The 18427-nt window shown below is 41.2% G+C and overlaps 1 protein-coding gene across 1 annotated transcript in view; it reads right to left on the reverse strand.

The window, feature by feature from the left end:
* The window catches only part of CADPS (calcium dependent secretion activator), a 467826-nt gene that overhangs the window by 93527 nt on the left and 355872 nt on the right, over nucleotides 1–18427 (reverse strand). The window contains 4 exon segments of the mRNA XM_029917033.1: nucleotides 1565–1706; nucleotides 2537–2693; nucleotides 3901–3921; nucleotides 9345–9451. Of these exon segments, the coding sequence (XP_029772893.1) occupies nucleotides 1565–1706; nucleotides 2537–2693; nucleotides 3901–3921; nucleotides 9345–9451 (427 nt within the window).

Here is an 18427-nt window from a genome sequence, read left to right on the forward strand (position 1 = left end):
ATATAATGAGCATTTCCAAAAAAAAAAAAAAAAATACAGTCCCTCGTTCATGCTTTATCATTAAGGGACCCAGTTTCATTCTCATGAGTTAAAAGTCAGCAGGGCCATATGAAGAGAAGGCTATAAACCTGAGAATAACAAGCCAAAATTTAGCTTTCTTGGTACTTGCAAATGAAGAGCAACTGCCTATTAACGTGCTCTCAGTAGGTAAGTCAAGAAACTTCTCCTGTGGCTAAGATGTGGGGGGTGGAGGGAGTGTGGCTGAGAAAGCTATTTTACACTCATTTCTTTACCAGTTAGAGTCATGCAGTGTAATAATAGAGGAAGAATCTTAATCCAGAAAACTGCATAGAGACAGGGCATGAGTCAAGTCCTCTAACTTGAGGGAAAATGCTTTAGATATTTGTTCTGGAGTACCTCAAAGTGTGCTGTGCATACCCCCATGTAGCACCAAACTGGTTGCTACTTCCCAAAGATGTAAAGGACAAGAAAGAACACAATGCTTTTCTTATAGAAAAAAAAAAAAAAGAATCTGAATCTGACAGGGCAAAGCTAATACCAGGCTTTAGTGGAGCTTTTCAAACAATACCAGAAAAATCTTTACACCTAGGAGCCCTCTACTTCTCTAGGAAGGGGAGTCTGAGACTGACCATCTGACATTCTTGAGTCACGGCCCACCTTCTTGCTGGGAAAAGAGGTGATACTGAATCTGCCAGACATTTTCCAAGGGGGATTTAACTTTGCTAAGCAATTGTGGAAATTGCCAAGTTTATACCTACAGTTGGTCCTACAGGAGAGATGCCCCACTGAAAACAATAAGAGGCCGAATACATTTAGGAAGCTCCAGGTGAAAGAGAGTTAAATAAAGGTCTGTATTACCATGTTCTCAGAGTTTTCAAGTATGCTGGTGTGCTTTGTGGTTCTCCAGGAGACATAGGTGTGGGCTGGATGAGTGGGGTATATACACTTTTCTAAACATATCTGGCCACAGAGATTTCTTCTCTCCAAGTGCATCTCAAAAACCCAGACCAGGAAATGGCAAACCATAGCCCACAGGACAGTTTCCTCTTTTTGAAAATAAAGTTTTATGGGAATACAGCCACACTTGTTCATTTGCCTTTTGTCTGTTTCTGGCTTCTCACTACAACAGTAGAGCTGAGTAGTTGTGACAGAGACTGTGCAGTTTGAAAAGTCTAAATATTCATTCTCTGGCCTTCTACAGAGAGTTTGCGGTCCCCTTGCCTAGACCCTTATGGAACACACTGTGGGAAACATGAATTCCTAGGGGTCTCACCGCTGGAGTCAGATACATAGTACAAACATCACAGCCAGGTTTATAGCCCTTATTTCTTATTTACCTTGGGCAATAAAACAAAGATTTCACTTCATAAAAGATTTCTCAACCTCTTCCTCCCTCCCCCACGTGTATGGTTAGAAACATGTAAAGTGTCTGCACTCTGTCCATGCTAACAATAAAAACTGTAAGACACCGTTAATCCATTTCTGTATGACTGTCCAGCCATTTGCACCCAAACTCCGATGGTATCAAAAGAGGCTTCCTTACTTGACTGGTTCCCATGACTCCCGCTCAAAGCCCCTGTGAATGGATTGTGCAATTGAGGACTCCATCAAATCCACATATCTAACCACAAGTGGGGCAAACAGGTCTTGCAGGTGTTTGTGAAATTTTCCATTGCACAAATTATCTAAAACAGATAAGCAAAAGCTCGGTAAGAACCCACAGTTGTTTTATCAGCATACAATGTACATACAGAAGGGATTGTCTTCTCTATTAAACATACTGTTTCTAGGGGAGGCGAAAAAGACGTGGGGTGGGGTGGGGAATAAAATACATGAATAGCACTGAAGCTCATGCTTAAATCTGTGTGGAAGGAAGACAGACTTCAAAAACATTTTACTCATTTGTTTTGTTCTTCTAAAAAGGAAAAACAATCATGCTCCTCGAAAAAACAGTAAAAACAATAATTGACAACTGTTTTTCAGGTTTTCCTTGCACCCACTCCCTTTCCTCCTGTGACATTCCCAGAAAGAAAGAGCATTCTGTACCCTTCCCCTCCTTCATCACTTCTTGGAAGGAAGGTTTATTTTGTGGCTATGTGTTGCCGTAAGATACCGAAATGCTTGGGGTGTTATTTAGCTGGAAATTGTTTTTCATCTAGAAAACATCTTTCAATAAAAATTTCAAAATATGAAGAGGTTAAGTTAATTAGCTTGTTCAAAAGCAAATAAACCACACAGGCATGTGTCCGGCTTATCCCACAGCTCTTGGGTTCTTCTGCTTAGTGAAGAGAGAGCTTCCCTGCAAAGGACATTTGTTGGAAAAACAAGAATGGCCATGAGCTGTAAGCTAGTGGGTTTATTTAAGTAATAAGAAAACTATGAGGAGGTTTCACTAGCCTGTAGTCTGTCTGGGATGGAGGAGACATTTCATTTCTCTATTTACAGATTTATCTATTATAGGTCTACTTATCTGCACGCTACTTAGAAAAGTCAACCAGTCAAAGACGATACATACAATCAGTACGGAGAAAATCATTCAGCAGCTGAAACAGTGGAAAACTGTCCCATGTGTCTGGGGGCTGCACCTCTAACGCTGCATCCATGTCCACTGCAAAGAGTGACAGGAACGTCTCGGCATGCTCCACCATCAAATCTGACCACCACGCAAAGGCCTTTGAAATTTGGCAGAAAAACAACAGACAAAGAGGCAATGAGCGTCTCTCTCCCACCAAAGATGTAAGTCAAGCCCTTACTGGTCAAGATTAACAATGCATCAGCAAAATTTGGTAATTTTATTGTAAAAAGAACAGCATTTTTCATACAGCTGGGCTCTTGCGTGTCCCAAGGCAATGCTTTTCATAATTCCAGGCCTGCCTTCAAGGGTATTCTGATCTGCTGGTCAGAGGATGTAGCTGTAGGAATGGCAGACGTGGAATTTCTGTTCAATTTACAATAATCCAGTACGTTTCGAGTCATGCTCCTTGTCACCGCTGTTGGCTAGCTCTTGCTCTAGGGTATTAGAATTTGGGAGTTTCTTCACTGTGTTTGTGGGTTTTCTGCTGGTCTAACTTGAAAATTTGCAATTATTATTCACTTATATCTATACATCTGGGCTTCATTGGCTGTGGTCTCAAACAAACTCAGCAACTCATATTTCTCTACACATTGGTAAGGCTACTCCTATTTCATACCAAGGCAAAGGACACCATTGTTGCAATTGTCACCAAACTTTTGAGTCAAAGTCTCGTTAAGCAGGGAGCCTCTGGTTTTGCATCCTGTCTGTAGGAAAGATCAGGCTGACTCTAGGAAGCACTCGGTAAGCTCAGGACTTACTTTTCTGGGGTTGGACACATATGTACATTGAAAACCAAAAAATATCAGTGAAGTAACTCATTTTCATGCACGTGGGTCTTTGGAAATCATTGTGCAGGGTCTCAGAGGCAACATTCACATCAGACTACGCCAGATGTGAATGCCATTCAAAGGCATGCATGCATGTTGACTAATCATTTCTGGCAGGGAGCATGCAGAATGAAGTGGCAGTGTCAACAGGCCCTTTTTTTTTTTTTTTCTGATTTCAAAGAGAGCAGAGAAACAAAAACAAATTGCCAGCCCATCTCATACCCCCACCCCCACCCCCAATGCCATAAAGTATTTACATGGGAAACACTTTCCGGAGCATTCACCAAAAAAAAAAAGATGGGAAGGCGTTTGGAAACATGAAAGATGATTATGGAAATAATTCCATAAATGAAAAGAGTTTGTTCGATGGCCAAGCTCTTCTGTGATTCATTTGTTATTTGGGGAATATTCTAATAGCCACTAGGAGGCAGAATCAGGGTCCACCTCTCTTCTTTCATGAGATTTCATTTTACTTACTTCTCCTTTATCAACATGTGGCTGGTTTGCAAATTAAATGGAAAAAATCAAGTCATGGACCATTCTGCAAGGTCAGCTTGGCTGGAAATAGACACCTGCTGTTTCCATTTTAATTTACAGTAAAACCTCACCGACTCAGAGTAAGGGGAGAAGAGAGATGTTCGTCTGTCTGCAAAAAACCCTAAATTATGGGGTTTTCTAAAAAGAGATATCATTTCACTGCTTTCAAATGCAGTCTGTAATTGGGCACTAAAGTAAAAGGCATTTGCTGGTTGCCATAAATGTAGTTTTTTCAACTTCTAATAACCATAGACACATTGACGCCTAAAGTGAAGTCAAAGAGATGCTTTTACATCACAGGTCCTGGGATAAAACTTGCGAGAAGAGCCTTGAATTCCCAGAGAAAGAGGGGATAGTGGCAAACATACTACTTCAGAAAAATGAAAAAAGTCACAGCTGCAGTTGAACGGCCATAAGTATTTGTGTCTGAATTGATGAGGTTTTACTGTAGTTTTCCTGCCTGGGCATGAGTGCCCTGGGGTGTGGGGCTGGCTCCACATTGACTACCTGGCTAAATCCGGCAGAGGAAGAAACCCTCTGCCCCACTCCCGGAGCTGGCCCAGCCGCCCATGTTTTAGGCAGAGACCTTCTAAATATTGGAACTTGCTGAAGTCCTACTCCCACCCCCAATTCTAGATGGCGGGATGACTCTCATTAATCCTGATGCAGGATGTTTGCAAACTTCACAAGACACACCAAATGTTGGCTGGTACTTCTTCATTAGTGATTTTACAAACTTTATAGCTTCAGGGTAAGTCCAAGTAAACAGTTACTGGGAAGACGGAGTTGCCTACCCAGATATGATTTTGCCCTAGGATGACAGGGGGGGGAAAAAAAGAACAAAAAACCAATCCTAAATGTCTTCAATTACAAATTTCTTAGCCCAACCTCATGCCTGGTTCTTACCAGGTTTATTTAAACGTTGCAAACCAGAGGCCCAAATAAGCACCCACTTCTACTACCTACAGAGAGACTAGTGCCTCACTGGAATTTAAAAATATTGAGCAATTATCTATAGTTGTTGCATGAATAGGTAGGTAGATAAGTTACCCTTCAAAGAACAATGACTACTGTGACGTGAATTATCCCTATTGAAGTCTGGCAGACAAATTTTGGATTCCAGAGTGAAGATCATTTAAATATAATAGTTGGATGAGAAATGAGGACGAAATCTTTGTCCACCCAAGGTAACTCTTCCAGAACCCAGTCAGAAGGTTCTGGAAAAAAGATTCTGGCAAGGGTAGTCACAATCAAAAAGCCATTATCATAATTTCAATCAAATGAACAGGATCTGTATGGGTTGGGTAAGACAAGCTTGAAAATTAAAACACACACACACACACACACACACACACACACACACAAACAAAACCCAACAATTATATTTATCTTATGCTTGCTCATACAAGTGAATGCTATTTTGGTACATAGTTGAACTCAAAGTCTGTGGCCATCCGAAGTCTTTGGAGATCTTTTTTCAAAGATAATAAGGAGTTGTACTTTGGCTTCTGAATACTTACCCAGTGCATTTCATTATTTAAAGGCAAAGACGTATGCTTTGGAAATACAGTCTACCACACTGAACACACTGTATATTTTGTCACAAACTACATGTATATATATATGTACCCCTTTGTATACCACAATACATATATACATATACATACGTATACATAGAGAGAGATTGGAAAGGGGGAGCAATGGTACATGAGGCCATTATTCGTATGCATGTGTGCATGCATGTGGGAATAACTTCAGCTCTCAGAGCAGAATTAAGCTGAAATTAAGAAATAAACGTGACCACTATCATCATATCGTGCTTGCCTGTAGATGTGACGTATTTCCAGCTGATGAGAATGTTTTCCCTTGGGGTATTTCATTGCTTTGTACCGGAATTAAAAATGGTTCTAGGGATTGGTTTTTGGTGACAGAGGTAAGTCCTACTTGTCACATTCATTTGTGTGGTGCCACCGAACACCACGGCTCCGTGGCCAAGATCCATGCTGAGTGTTTCGTGATTTTCTTGAGTTTATCTGAGCAATCAGAGAAGATGCAGGGAGTACTAGTCAGTAGGAAAAAAAATCTTCCTACTTCCTTCTTGTTGGCAGCAAAACCTCGTCTCAAACATACCGGAGAGCAAATTCTACTTCTTTAGCTGTAGTTCAGGGAGTTCTTGACCCAGCTCTACCTTGAAATCAGCTGGGCAGTTTTAAAAATTACTAATACTCAGCTCCTCCCTGTGAGATTCTGACTCGTTGGGCTGGGGTGAGACCCTGGCATCGGCAACTTTTAAGGGCCTTCCCGGTGATTGTATCTGTAACAAGCGAATGCTCAGAACAAATGGTGGTGCCCTTCTGGACCCTTTCACCTTGAAAAGAACCCCTTCTTCTTTTCACATATTCTGTCTGTACCATCCACTTGGTACTTTCCACATAGGGTTTGCTCTTTCTCATGATCACATATTCATATATTTTGCTTCCTTATCCATTTGTCCCTAATAATTCAACAGCCAAGCTTTGTTGTGGATTTATTACACGCCAGGCATAACACCAGACGCCCTACTTAATGCAGACTTCCATCCCCAAACGACCATATGAGGTAGATTCTATTATTATCTCTCCTTTACAGGCTATGAGAGGTTGAGTAACCAGGTCAAAATCATAAAGCAAGGAGCAGGTAAAGCTGGAATTCAAACTCAGCGCTCCTGGCCACTCTGCACTGTATTGTTTGAAGGTCGAGACTACCTTATGTCTCCTTGTTCTTCCAAAAGACACTGAGGTAGGTTGCCTCAGTGCTCAGCAGATAGGTAACCTTTGATGCATTAATGACGTTTCGTGATTGGGTGAAATTAATAATTCGGGAAATCATCCTGTACTTCTCGAGAACTGAACCAAGTCTCCCAATTCCAACCTATGCTGAAGGTTTCAGTCTGCCTTCTAACGTTAGTAAATGGAAAGAGAAGTGGATTTACTTCTATCCTATTTATTTACCCCAAATGGCTTTTCAATGCATTAGATTAAAATATTTTTATGATGATGGTTATTAGGGCAGTTTAAGATGATGATTAGCACTTACTGGAAAAAAAAGTGGATTTTTGGAAAAGTGAAACAAAAAAATGTCTTCTTTGTTATATCAGCATCCCTTTGGTACCTCTTTTGAGTAATTTGGGGAAATATCCATCATTCCACCATGCCTCAGAGAATAATGTGATTACAAATCAAGCATGTCTGTCACTTTTCTTCTTCTTTTACTTAAAAGCACAACAGCCCAGCTGTGATTGAGGAAAACCAGACTCTTTGTACCCAGGTCTTCAGAAACGTGTAGATTTGGTTTGGCAGCATGGGAAAAACCTCCATATTCAAATCAGGGGAGGGCAGGTCAGAACCCACACAGAGCCCTGGAGGTGATTTGGTGGACACCCAGAAAGAACATACCTACCATCGCTTAAACCCCAAAGGCCCCCAATCTGAAAAAGAGGTCCTCTAGGATGGAGTTGAAAAAAATTCTAGCCCAACTTAATTTTATATGTCAGGAGGTAGGTCCTAAGTGTCCATGTTTGAAGGGGGGTTGATTCGGCCCCTCTTCTCATTCCTGGCTGTGCACCGCTTGTTCGAGTTAGTTACACTCACCCCAAGGGGTCTTCACCCCGTTCTTAGGAGGTTTTCGGGGAAATCATGATTCTTTGGCACTCTCTCTATATATAAATACTGTATATATGATTCACATACAGACAGTTGTAGAGGAAGATTAGTATCGCTCTGGCTAGCTACTGGTTACTACGTTGGGTACTCATCTGCTGTGAGAAAGGTAAGTACAGACGGACGTAGGAAACTAAGACAGGCTAAGGACAGGATCCAGGCAGGTAGGAGGCGCGTGTTGGGATGTAACTGCACTTGTTGTTAAGTAGATCACTCGCTTCATGCACGCACAAGAGGGCCCCCACATTTACCCTGCCGTGAAGGGCCATTTCACAAGCAGTCCACTGGAAGTTGCTGTTACATTCCTCGGGTCAGTGTTAGAAAGCAGGAGCACCCAGGAAAAGTCCCAGGAGGAGACATGGTGCTGAAAGGGCATGCACAGACTACGACAGCAGGTGGCTGGCTCATTCGGCTTCATCACATACCTCTTTTCCCTGCCACGATCAGCCATGATTGAGTGGAACAGTAGAAAAACAGGGAGGAAATTTAAATACGCAATCAGGCATTAGTTGGGATGATTGGATTTGTGGTGTAGTATATACTATTTGACTATACTGTCAATTTTCATGTATCATGGAATGATCATTTTAAGTGCTTGAGAAATGGCTTTTATGGAATGCCTTGGTTCCCCTTTTGCTGTAGAACTGAATGGAGAGGAAGAGTAAAAATTAGTGCAATTTTCGAGAAGCTTATTTTAAGAGGAGTTTTAAATCGTGGTTTTGAAACAAGAAGTGAGGGGCGCCTGGGTGGCTCAGTCGGTTAAGCATCCGACTTCGGCTCAGGTCATGATCTCACGGTTCATGGGTTTGAGCCCCACGTTGGGCTTTGTGCTGACAGCTAGCTCAGAGCCTGGAGCCTGTCTTCCGATTCTGTGTCTCCCTCTCTCTCTGACCCTCCCCTGCTCACACGCTTCTCTCCTCTAAAAATAAATAAAACATTAAAAAAAAAAAAAGAAACAAGAAGTGATAAAATAGTTTGACCATAATGGAATCTTGAAGTTTTTTTTTTTTTTTTTGGAAGGGTTGGGTTGTTTAAGTCCTTTCAGTTTTGAGACTTAGTTAGCCTTGAAATCCCTTCGTTTATAATTATTATCAAAGTGATCATTATGACAGTGGTTCGTAAAAGAAAAAGGAAAAAGGAAAAGTAGGTTGTATTTATTTAGACGTATGTTGGCAAATCGACAAGTTGAACAACACAGAATAATTTGCTTCCGTCACTGCTGTTTAGGAACCTAGGTCATCCAAGATTAATGAGCGAGGGCTCCAGTGTGAGTGGAGTATGTTACAGGGCCTGCAATCCACACACCAAATAAAATAAATAAAAACAACAGTGGTGGCGACAACAACAACCACAAAAGACCAAAAAGTATCATGTGTGTTCTGGATGACAACCGTATGCTGCTAGAATACGTTATCTTTAAAATACACTCACCTCTTCGGCTTGTCGCTAGAAACGGCTGAAAACTTAAAGCTGAAATACACAACATGCAGCCACTTTTTGTTTGTTTTAAAACGACCTTCCCGGGGCTTCTCCTTGCAAAACTTCCACTTTCCTTCTCTTTACAAGGCCGGTTAAAAGAACACGGGTGTTAAGGCATCTCCTTCATTCGCACGGCTGGGAGGACTGGGTTCTGCACTTTCCCGCTAAGGGGCGCCCCGAGAAACGTTTCCCGCCACACCCGCTCACCTCCGCGTGGTGCTCCTCATTCTGTTGGAGAACCTCGATGACTAGTTCAGCAAGACGGATTGTGTCTTCGAGCTTTTTGGCGGGAGTGATTAACCGGCCTACATTTTCTGTAGTACAAGAATTTGTGTTAAAATTCAGCGAGAGCTTCGGGCTAGTTTTGTGGCCATTAGAACTAGTGGATAAGACATGTCAAATAGTCACCAATTTTTTTTTACGTTTCATGCAAATGTTCAGTGCCACGTAATTAGTAGTGAGCAGACTATAGAGCCATTTTGTTATTATCACCATCCTCATTAGAAGACATATTAAGAAAAAGCAGTGCTCCAGCAGCAAATTTCCATAGTAAGCTATATTAGGTTTATGACAGCCCGTTTCAAATTTAGTGACAGTTTGTACACACGTTCTTTAAAGACAGCATACGTGTCCTATCTCATATCGCTCTCTAGACCGTGTTTGCGCTACCTGAGGCAGGAATCTGACCCCTGAGTGCTGTACGTTTGTTTCCTGGATTTGTCCCCGAACGTTTGATACTCAAGCTTTATTTTTCATTCCAGGTCTGCATGTTTAACAGGTAGAGGAATGTTCACTTCGAACAAACAGAACAAAAGGTCTGGCTGTTTGAAGTTGTCCAGGGAGGAAACTGCAAGTTAACGAATATTCCTGGGCTATTAGGCAGAAGGCAGGATAGAATCATTAAAAGGGCATTGGGGGTCAAGGACTGGATGAAGTGGTGGTAGTTTGTGCCACTGGTTGGTAGGACTGAAATTTTATCAGGTGGGTGGCAACAATGTCCTCAAAAACGGTTCTTTGTTGTGCATTTTGATTGTGCTGAAAGCATTGTGTTTTGATCTCACTCAAGAACAAACTGAACCCTGGTTGATGGTGAGTCTTTTGCAGAGCTGGATTCATGAATGTTCGGTGATGTCATTATGTTACCAAAAATTAGAAACTTTCTGTCCTGGGGGAAATATTTTTCTTTAAAATTTAAAGATTTTCTCAGCCAATGAAATTGCTGGACTTTAACCAGTCTGAACTCACAGAGGATCCTCTATTTCATGTTTAAACCTTCCGGAGCCTCAGAATTGTTTGGAGCACACGGGTTCTAATGGTAATAGGATCCGTTAGTGTGAGTCCATAGCCAGGTGTATATGTGCACAAAATGACTTCCAGAACTTATTTTTCTCTCTTCATCTAAAGAAGATCAATTTTGGCTTCAGGATTTTTTCTTAACTAGAGAAAATCACTCAATACTTCACAGGAAGGTTTTGCTGTTATTTGTGTTGTCCTTGTTTGGCGGGGCGGGGTTCGGGAGAGATGAGGCTTAAACAAAGTAACAGGTGATTGTTAATTTACAAAAGAAATTGAAAAGGGCCGTATAATTTCCCTTTGTACATTTGTTGGACAAGCGATGAACATCAGATGATTAGTACTTTGGGGTTTAATGATGAAAAACAAATTCAGTGAAGCACTGTATAAAAAGAGTATTTCAGCCAATAGAAATGAAGAATGGCAGGTGGGGTTGGGGAAGACTGTCGAGGTGCTGAGAGTTTCAGTTCAACAGGGTCCCCTGACTGGAGTGAAAGTGGGCTTTCTGGATTCAGGCCAATGGGACATTCCATCGTTTGTACCGTGCACATGTGGAAATGACCGGGTAGGGTTAGGACATGAGGGGGCGGCAGGGGACATAAGTGTGCATATCGGGCAGGGACTATCTAACACTCAGGGTGAAGATGTGTGCAGAGTGTGGGGTTGGTAGCTCATTGCCTGGTCTAGAGCAATGACTGAATGGAGAAAGAGTGACCAGATTGATTTCTGTGCTCTGGGGGCACAGGGCCCGCTTATAATTTCATAAGTGGACTTTCAGGCATTTCTACAAACATACTGTGTATATATGTTTGAGTAATATGTGTAGAATGAGGTATTTGCATTTTGATAGTAAACATGCACAGGCTACTACTTTTTATTAGTTGATATTCACATTTACACATCAATTTGCAAATTCCTCATCCTATGCTTATTACCCATTTGACACATACATCCACATACACACACCACACACTTACATACATTTCCTAGTAACCAGACAAGCCTGCACATTAATACAAATCTGCAGGAAATCCCACTCGGGGCACATCTTCGAAATCTCTAGCTTGAAGAATAAAGAACAAATCTAGGGGAATTCTAGCTGTGACACATGGTACAGACATGAAGTAATTCCTACCAATATCTGTATGCACTTTTATTTAAAAGCTGTGACTGATTTTTATGTTTGGAGAAATCCAAGATGCTGAAGCTAGGACCACCTGAAGATTTGTTTTAATATGCAGTACTCTTAGATTGATTACGATATATATTGATAGATACACATAAAGTGTATATGTGCATGCAGTCATTCTATACGTGCGTGCACATGTACACAGATATGTGTATGCCTGATGTATATATACAAACAGTATGTTTAATAAAACCTTTTGCAATTTTACTTTAACATGCAACCATTAACATAAGCAGGTTAAGGATCCTTTAATCTAGGAGGCTTGATCTTCCAATTAACCCATGGAGCAGATTTTCATTTCCTATTAATTGGCTACAATTCCATCATCCGTAGATCAAGCCACTTTGTTGAGATATGATACTATTTTCTTCTTCATTTGCGTAGTTAACTGACTAGCTAAATGGCAAAAATGATACCAGACACAACTTCTCTAAGATGTTGTCTTTAAAGAAAATATTGTGCAAAATCCTCTAGCACGTCCTCCCTCCCACCTCCCCCAGCAGAGGTCAAGGAGAAATTTGTGCTTCAACATGCTTTTTTTTGTCACTTCTGCTGTCTTGAAATGTGTTGCAACATTCCTATCTCCCAATCATACACTAGCTGGAGCACTGAGGAAGGGCAGCTAGAACTACGATATACTTAGTAAACATTTCATACAACAGAATTGAAGCTCATAACATATAAAAAAATCGTCATGCAAAATGTTATGCAACAATGTTATTTTGTGCTGACATTGAGATTTGAAAATGTTGCATATGTCAGACATAGCTAGAGACGAAAAAGAATGTGGACATTTGGAAATAAATGCTCTCTTTCGACTGTGGCAAAACCTACGGTGTCAAACTCGAGAGCCCGAGCCTCAGTTCAGTGTTCCAAACCGAAGCACAATTTCAAGAAGAAAAATGAACGGAAAAGCAAACTAAGCTAGAAAGCTGCTGAGTAAAATGATGGTAGAAGTTTACAGTACTTGGTTTTGGCCTAGGCATGCCTTTGAGCCTCTGAAAGAACATGCTGGTCTGCGTTTGGGTGGGTGGAGGAGACCCAGGAGGTGGTTGGGGAGCTGCTCAGGTAGGTGAGGAGAGACAGTAAAAAAAAGTAAAGAGACAAAGTGACTTTTTTACAAAGGTGACAAGGAAGATGACAAACTCCGAAAAGAACAACGAAACAAGCAAACATGATAAGACGCGGATGGAGAGCTGCTGCTTTCTGGGGGTCCCTGGAACATGACAGAGGCATGACATTGTGTGACAAGGGACGGGACTCTTACCGGCGTCACCAGCACCACCCTACCGAGACACTCAGAGGCTGAACGCAAACACTGGATGCTCTGATCCAGATGGGGACACATGAATGGTGGTGGCAGCATCAGTGACAGAAAGAAGATACACTTTTGTTCAATGACAAACGCCTCCATGTCAATAGCTGCTTCCTTGTCCCAATGATCAGATGTACGGATTCACAGCTGGAAGATCTAGCTTCTCCCCTTCAACACACTACTTACCCTTCCTAGGCAACCTTACACCTCCTTCAAGCTCTCTGTGCTTCAGTTTCCTCAGCTACAGAGTGAGAATTCAAGTATCTTTCTTACGTACCTTGCAGGGGTGACGGTAAGAGCAAATGAAACAATGCACAGACAGGTCTCTGTAAAGCCTAAGGAGCCTGCGAATGTTTACTGTTATCTCTGACATTGTGAGGAGGCAGGACTGAATTGCTTTACAAAAGCAGATGAAGGGCCATTATTAGTCCAAGGGAGCTAGGGAATATTCTTGCTCCCTTTGTGGAATTTCAACATGTCAAAATCTGTCATTTTGGAGGGGCGGGAAATGTGTGGTATCTGATTGTTTCCAGCTCATTTAATTATTTTCAGTTTGGAATTCTCGTGGCTTTTATATTGTGGGTTGAATCATATATAAAAACTTGCCAGCTTATCAAATATGTTACTTGCTATTCCAAATGTTAGAATACTGTAATCGGCACTTGACCCATCTGTCATGTGGTTTACGGTATCAGCACAGCAAACCCCCTACGACAATAGCCTCTCCTTCAATGCAGACACAGAGCACTATCAGCTTCTACAATCCTCTCTTTCATGAGTGTCTCATTAACCTTAGACCTGCTCCTTTCTAATAGTTCCTCATTTATAAAGCAATCTGTATGGTGAGGGGGACACACTCCACTGCCAAGTTTGCTTCTTGGTTTGCTTGCATTTTCAACTGGGAAGATGAATTTTACTGCAGGCTTATGGGAAATGGAATTCTAGCAATATTAATAAAAAATAGGAGAAATAAGGATAAATAGACTAGTGTGCTGAAACCATCTATTCAAAGCAGAAGTCGATGAGGTCTTTTAATTGTGGGACCACCTCAATGTTCTGACTGTAGGACTAAAAAAAAAAATTATTTACCAGTCTCTCCTCTTACTTAAATCTTTTGTTTGGAAAAGATCATGCATAAATAGAATTTGGAAAAAATCAGTTTTGAATTAAAGCTATTTAACTATGGATCCTTTTTTTGTATATACTTACAAAAACACTCCGTACTTTAATATTTTGTTAAAATCTACTTTTTCATCTCCAGCTGTGCTGAAAGTTAGGTACATGTCTAGTAACACACCCTCATGGCCCTTCAGTGTATGTATGTTACCTGAGTGTGTAATTCTCAAGACAATTTCTTACTCTTCTCACCCAGATAGCTGAACCTACGTAGACCTGGCGGTTTATAAAACAATGAAATGTCCCTGGGCTGATCAGTAACCCGAGAGGCAGCAGAGACACATTTCAGCTCAGTGGGGTCTTGATGAGAATTCGTAAAGGGATTCCCTCTTGCCAAGTGCCTGTCCAGAATTCTGACAGTGAGGTTTGCCACCAGACAAAAACAAGTTCCCTATTTTTTTTTTCCTCACAGAGCAAAACAAAAACATCATACCTTGGTTTCCAACTTCATTTACCCAATTACCATTGCTCATGTTTACACAATTAAATCTGCTTGGCTTCCAGAGAGAGAGTTAAATGTGACTGCAGAAAAACAAAAAGAGAATTCCTCCGCATGCTCAGCTAAGCCAAGGAAGAGAAGCATCCAGGAGCGAGAGACACTCCAATTAGCCCTTAAATAACCTGACCATTTCTGCTTCCAGCGAGTGCACTGCCAGTCCCTGAAATATCATATGAAAGATGGATACGGTTGATGGAAAACCCACTTGCTACCAAGTTCCAGCCGATTGATGTGTTGCGGCAGATGACAGTGGTAGTATTATGCTATCGCTGGAAATAACTAGCCTGTAGCAGTCGGCTATGATTTGGGAGCTGGGGAGACCAGAGCTAGGGTAGGAACAAAATAAGCAGATAGACACATCCTGCTTTCCAGAGTACCCTGCCTCTCTAAAATGATCACTACATGGACCCTATATTGAATGCACATTCACAACTGCACATACTTTCTTCAGCGAGGCTATCCATTAAATATGCTTGATATCTTCTTACACCTTCATCACTCCCATTCACAAGATATTGTCTCTAGCACAGTGTGAAGTATATGGTAATAAAGAGGTAAGTGAATCATGGATCATTTTCTCTACTTTTCATTGTAGCCATTTAGTCTCTCCCCTCCAAGGGCACAGATGCCATGGCCGGTCCATTCTACCTCCAAAGTACTTCCTGATTTTATCTCCCACTGTCTGATGTCATGTGCCCACACTCTTGCCAAGGGGATAGGCATGCAGTTCATCTCATCATTGCCACCTCAACTGTCGCCAAAGAGTCCCAGCCTGCCTTCAGAACCTCTCCTCCTCTGAAGTTCATTGTCCATGTGGCAGCCAGAGTGACCTCATAAAGCACATATCTGAGCCTATCATACTGCTGCTCAGAAGCCTTTATGGGATTCCTTTGTAACAAGAGTTATACCTTCTTATGTCCTAACAAAGAGAGTGCCTTCATAACAAGGGTCCATCTCCCTTGTTGATACCTCCACTGAGCACATATGGCCCTTAAAAATAGCAAGTTTTATTCAATGTCAGTCTCTCCCTATCCCCACTGAACTCTGTACTTCTAGGGACTAAAGCACTATATATAAACTATATAGTAATTTTCTCTCTTACCAAAAGCCTCTGGTTACTTAACAAATACACTAAACTGAATTGCTGAATAGTAAGCATAACTTAAACTTCCAAACCAGAGAACAATTTTGGTGTCTTGATGCAATTAAAAATGATTGAAGATAATTTTACATAATTTTTATTTAAATTACACCATCTCTATAAGGAAGAAATCATGCTATTATAATATGTTTCTTCTCCAATTTGGTATCTTTGTACCCCAAATCAGGCTTTGTCCTTAAGACTGAACAGTTGCACCTAAGAAAAATCAACTGAATTCTGGACGGACACAGTAGTGGACATCTGTTATTCTTGTATGTACAGTCCATTTCCTCAGGAGAACTGCCTCTTTACTCCATGTGGTTCTGGTGGGAATGTCCAGCAATAACTCCTACAAACGCAGTTGTGAGGTCCAACAGGCCAACCACAGCACCCCACGGTGTCCTGAGCAATATGACTGGCTCAGAGATGAACATGTCACTCAAGCTGGGCCAATGAGGCCCTTCTCTGGAATATTAGACAACTGCCTGGAAAGGCAATTCTTTTTCCTCTTGGGTCATCTGCTAGGATAAAAAACTGGTGCTATCTGTAACCATGTTGGTCTCAATCCCTCCTGTCACGACTCCCAGTCACATTTAAAAAAAAGCCTGTCAGCAGCTAGAGAGATCAAAACACAATAAAATTCTTTATTCCTGAGTCCAGTTCCTCCATGCATTTCTTAGCTATGTGGGGCAAGAATTCCCTTTTCTTGTTCAAGCTTTTTGAGTTTGTTTTTTGTGTTTGTGTGTGCATGTGTGTTTTGGGTCACTTACTACAGTGGGGACCCTGATTTAATATAATAGTACTATTAAATATTTATGCAGTTCCCAAATAAACTTTTATGTACATGATCGCAAGCTCACTGGGGAAGGATCTTGGGGCATCTGAAAAAATGATCAATAGAAGGAAACACTTCAACAAAGACAGGGAATATCCCAGAGAATTCTTCCTGGGCAGTCAGCCCTTGACTTCCAGGACATCTGCTCCAGGACATTTTGCTCACTGCTTTGGTGCCTGGCAAAGCTCCTGAAATTAGTGGGTGTTTAACAAATGGTGATGGTGGAGGGCACTTGTGGGGAAGAGCACTGGGTGTTGTATGGAAAACAACTTGACAATAAAATATTGGAAAAAAAAACAACAAAACAAATATATGTAGAGCTATACTGCAATGTTTCGTTCTAACATTTGTGATAAAAGGATGAATCAATTACCCCGTAGATTCCACTGACATCCAATCGCAATCCTTGGATCAGCAGTTTCAGCATCATGTAGGAGCTTGTAAGAAATGCAGATTTCCAGGTCTCACCAGAGACCTACCAAATCAGAATCTACGTTTCAACAAGATCCTCAGGGAACACTGAAGTTTGAGAAGCACTGTTCTCTATACCACTTCCAAAATCAAATAATATGTCTACACTACACATTTGGATTAAGAAGTTTCCTTTTAAAGAAAATAAAGATTAACAGCTAATATATATATATTATATAATGCATATTTACTTTGTGCCAGGAAGTGTACTAAAAGCTTATTTGGGATATGTGTTTTGATCTTTCCAACAACCCTTTGTGGGGGAGAAACCATCATCAGCCTCTTTTAAAAAAAATAAAAATAAAAATCTCAATGGAACCAAAACTGTAATTTAACTTTGTGGTGTAACAAATCCTGAGTGCTCAGGCTGATTCTGAAGTAGTGTTTTCTTGGAGCTGCACATAAAAAATGCTAACAATGCTGGTCACTAGGGGCATCTCGGTGGCTCAGTTGGTTAAGTGACCAACTCTTGGTTTTAGTTCAGGTCATGATCTCACAATTTGTGGGTTTGAGCCCCACATTGGGGTCTGTGTTGGTGGCGTGGGGCCTGCTTGGGATTCTCTCTCTCTGCCCCTCCCCTGCTGTCTCTGTCTCAAACAAACAAACAAATAAGTAAAAGAAAACTCCGGCCACTTAATGAATCGTGGGAGGGACCATTATCTCTTGGCTGACAGATACAACAGCCCAGGAGTGGGGTGGAAATTCCTAAATATGTGTAGCACCTTGGACCTATAGGAAGTTTGACTATAGAGATAGGAATACAGAATCTCAACCCTTGGAAGCTGCTTGGCAGTCCTTTGGATGCATTTGGTCTGCTCCAGCAGGTGCCTGTCAATTACAGAGAAAAACAAGTCCTCTATTCTTTGGCGATATTAGAATAGCTCCATGGCCCTCAGAAAGACTTCCCAATGAAAGGATGTGGGCAATGATTTAGTCCCAGAAAGGGCTGCTCTGTGTTTTGTTTGTTTGTGTGTGTGTTGTGGTCGTCCTGGATCAAAATTTGTAGAGACTTTTGAACTTGGCCACTGAATGAATGGACATTGTCCAAGTTAAAAGTGCTACACGTTAGAAAAAAACAAAAAGGGATGGTGTTTAAATTTAGAAAGATCTGAGTTCAATTCTTGCTTGAAAAAGTCACTTATCTTCTCTGACTCTATAAACGGGCTAATAATAAGGCCTTATTTATAGGACTCAGGGACAGATTGCATTAGATCCTCTATGTAAAGTCCTTAGCATTGTGCTTGGGTCCATAAGTGGACTTGCTGGTTGGCTGGCTATCTATCTATCTATTTATCTACCATCTATCTAATTTTATAAGTCCTTGGCATATTTGCAGGAAAAATTGTTTTATTTCAAGTTCCAGTAGAATCC

This window comes from Suricata suricatta, chromosome 12, assembly GCF_006229205.1.
Source record: "Suricata suricatta isolate VVHF042 chromosome 12, meerkat_22Aug2017_6uvM2_HiC, whole genome shotgun sequence".
NCBI classification, from domain to species: domain Eukaryota; kingdom Metazoa; phylum Chordata; class Mammalia; order Carnivora; family Herpestidae; genus Suricata; species Suricata suricatta.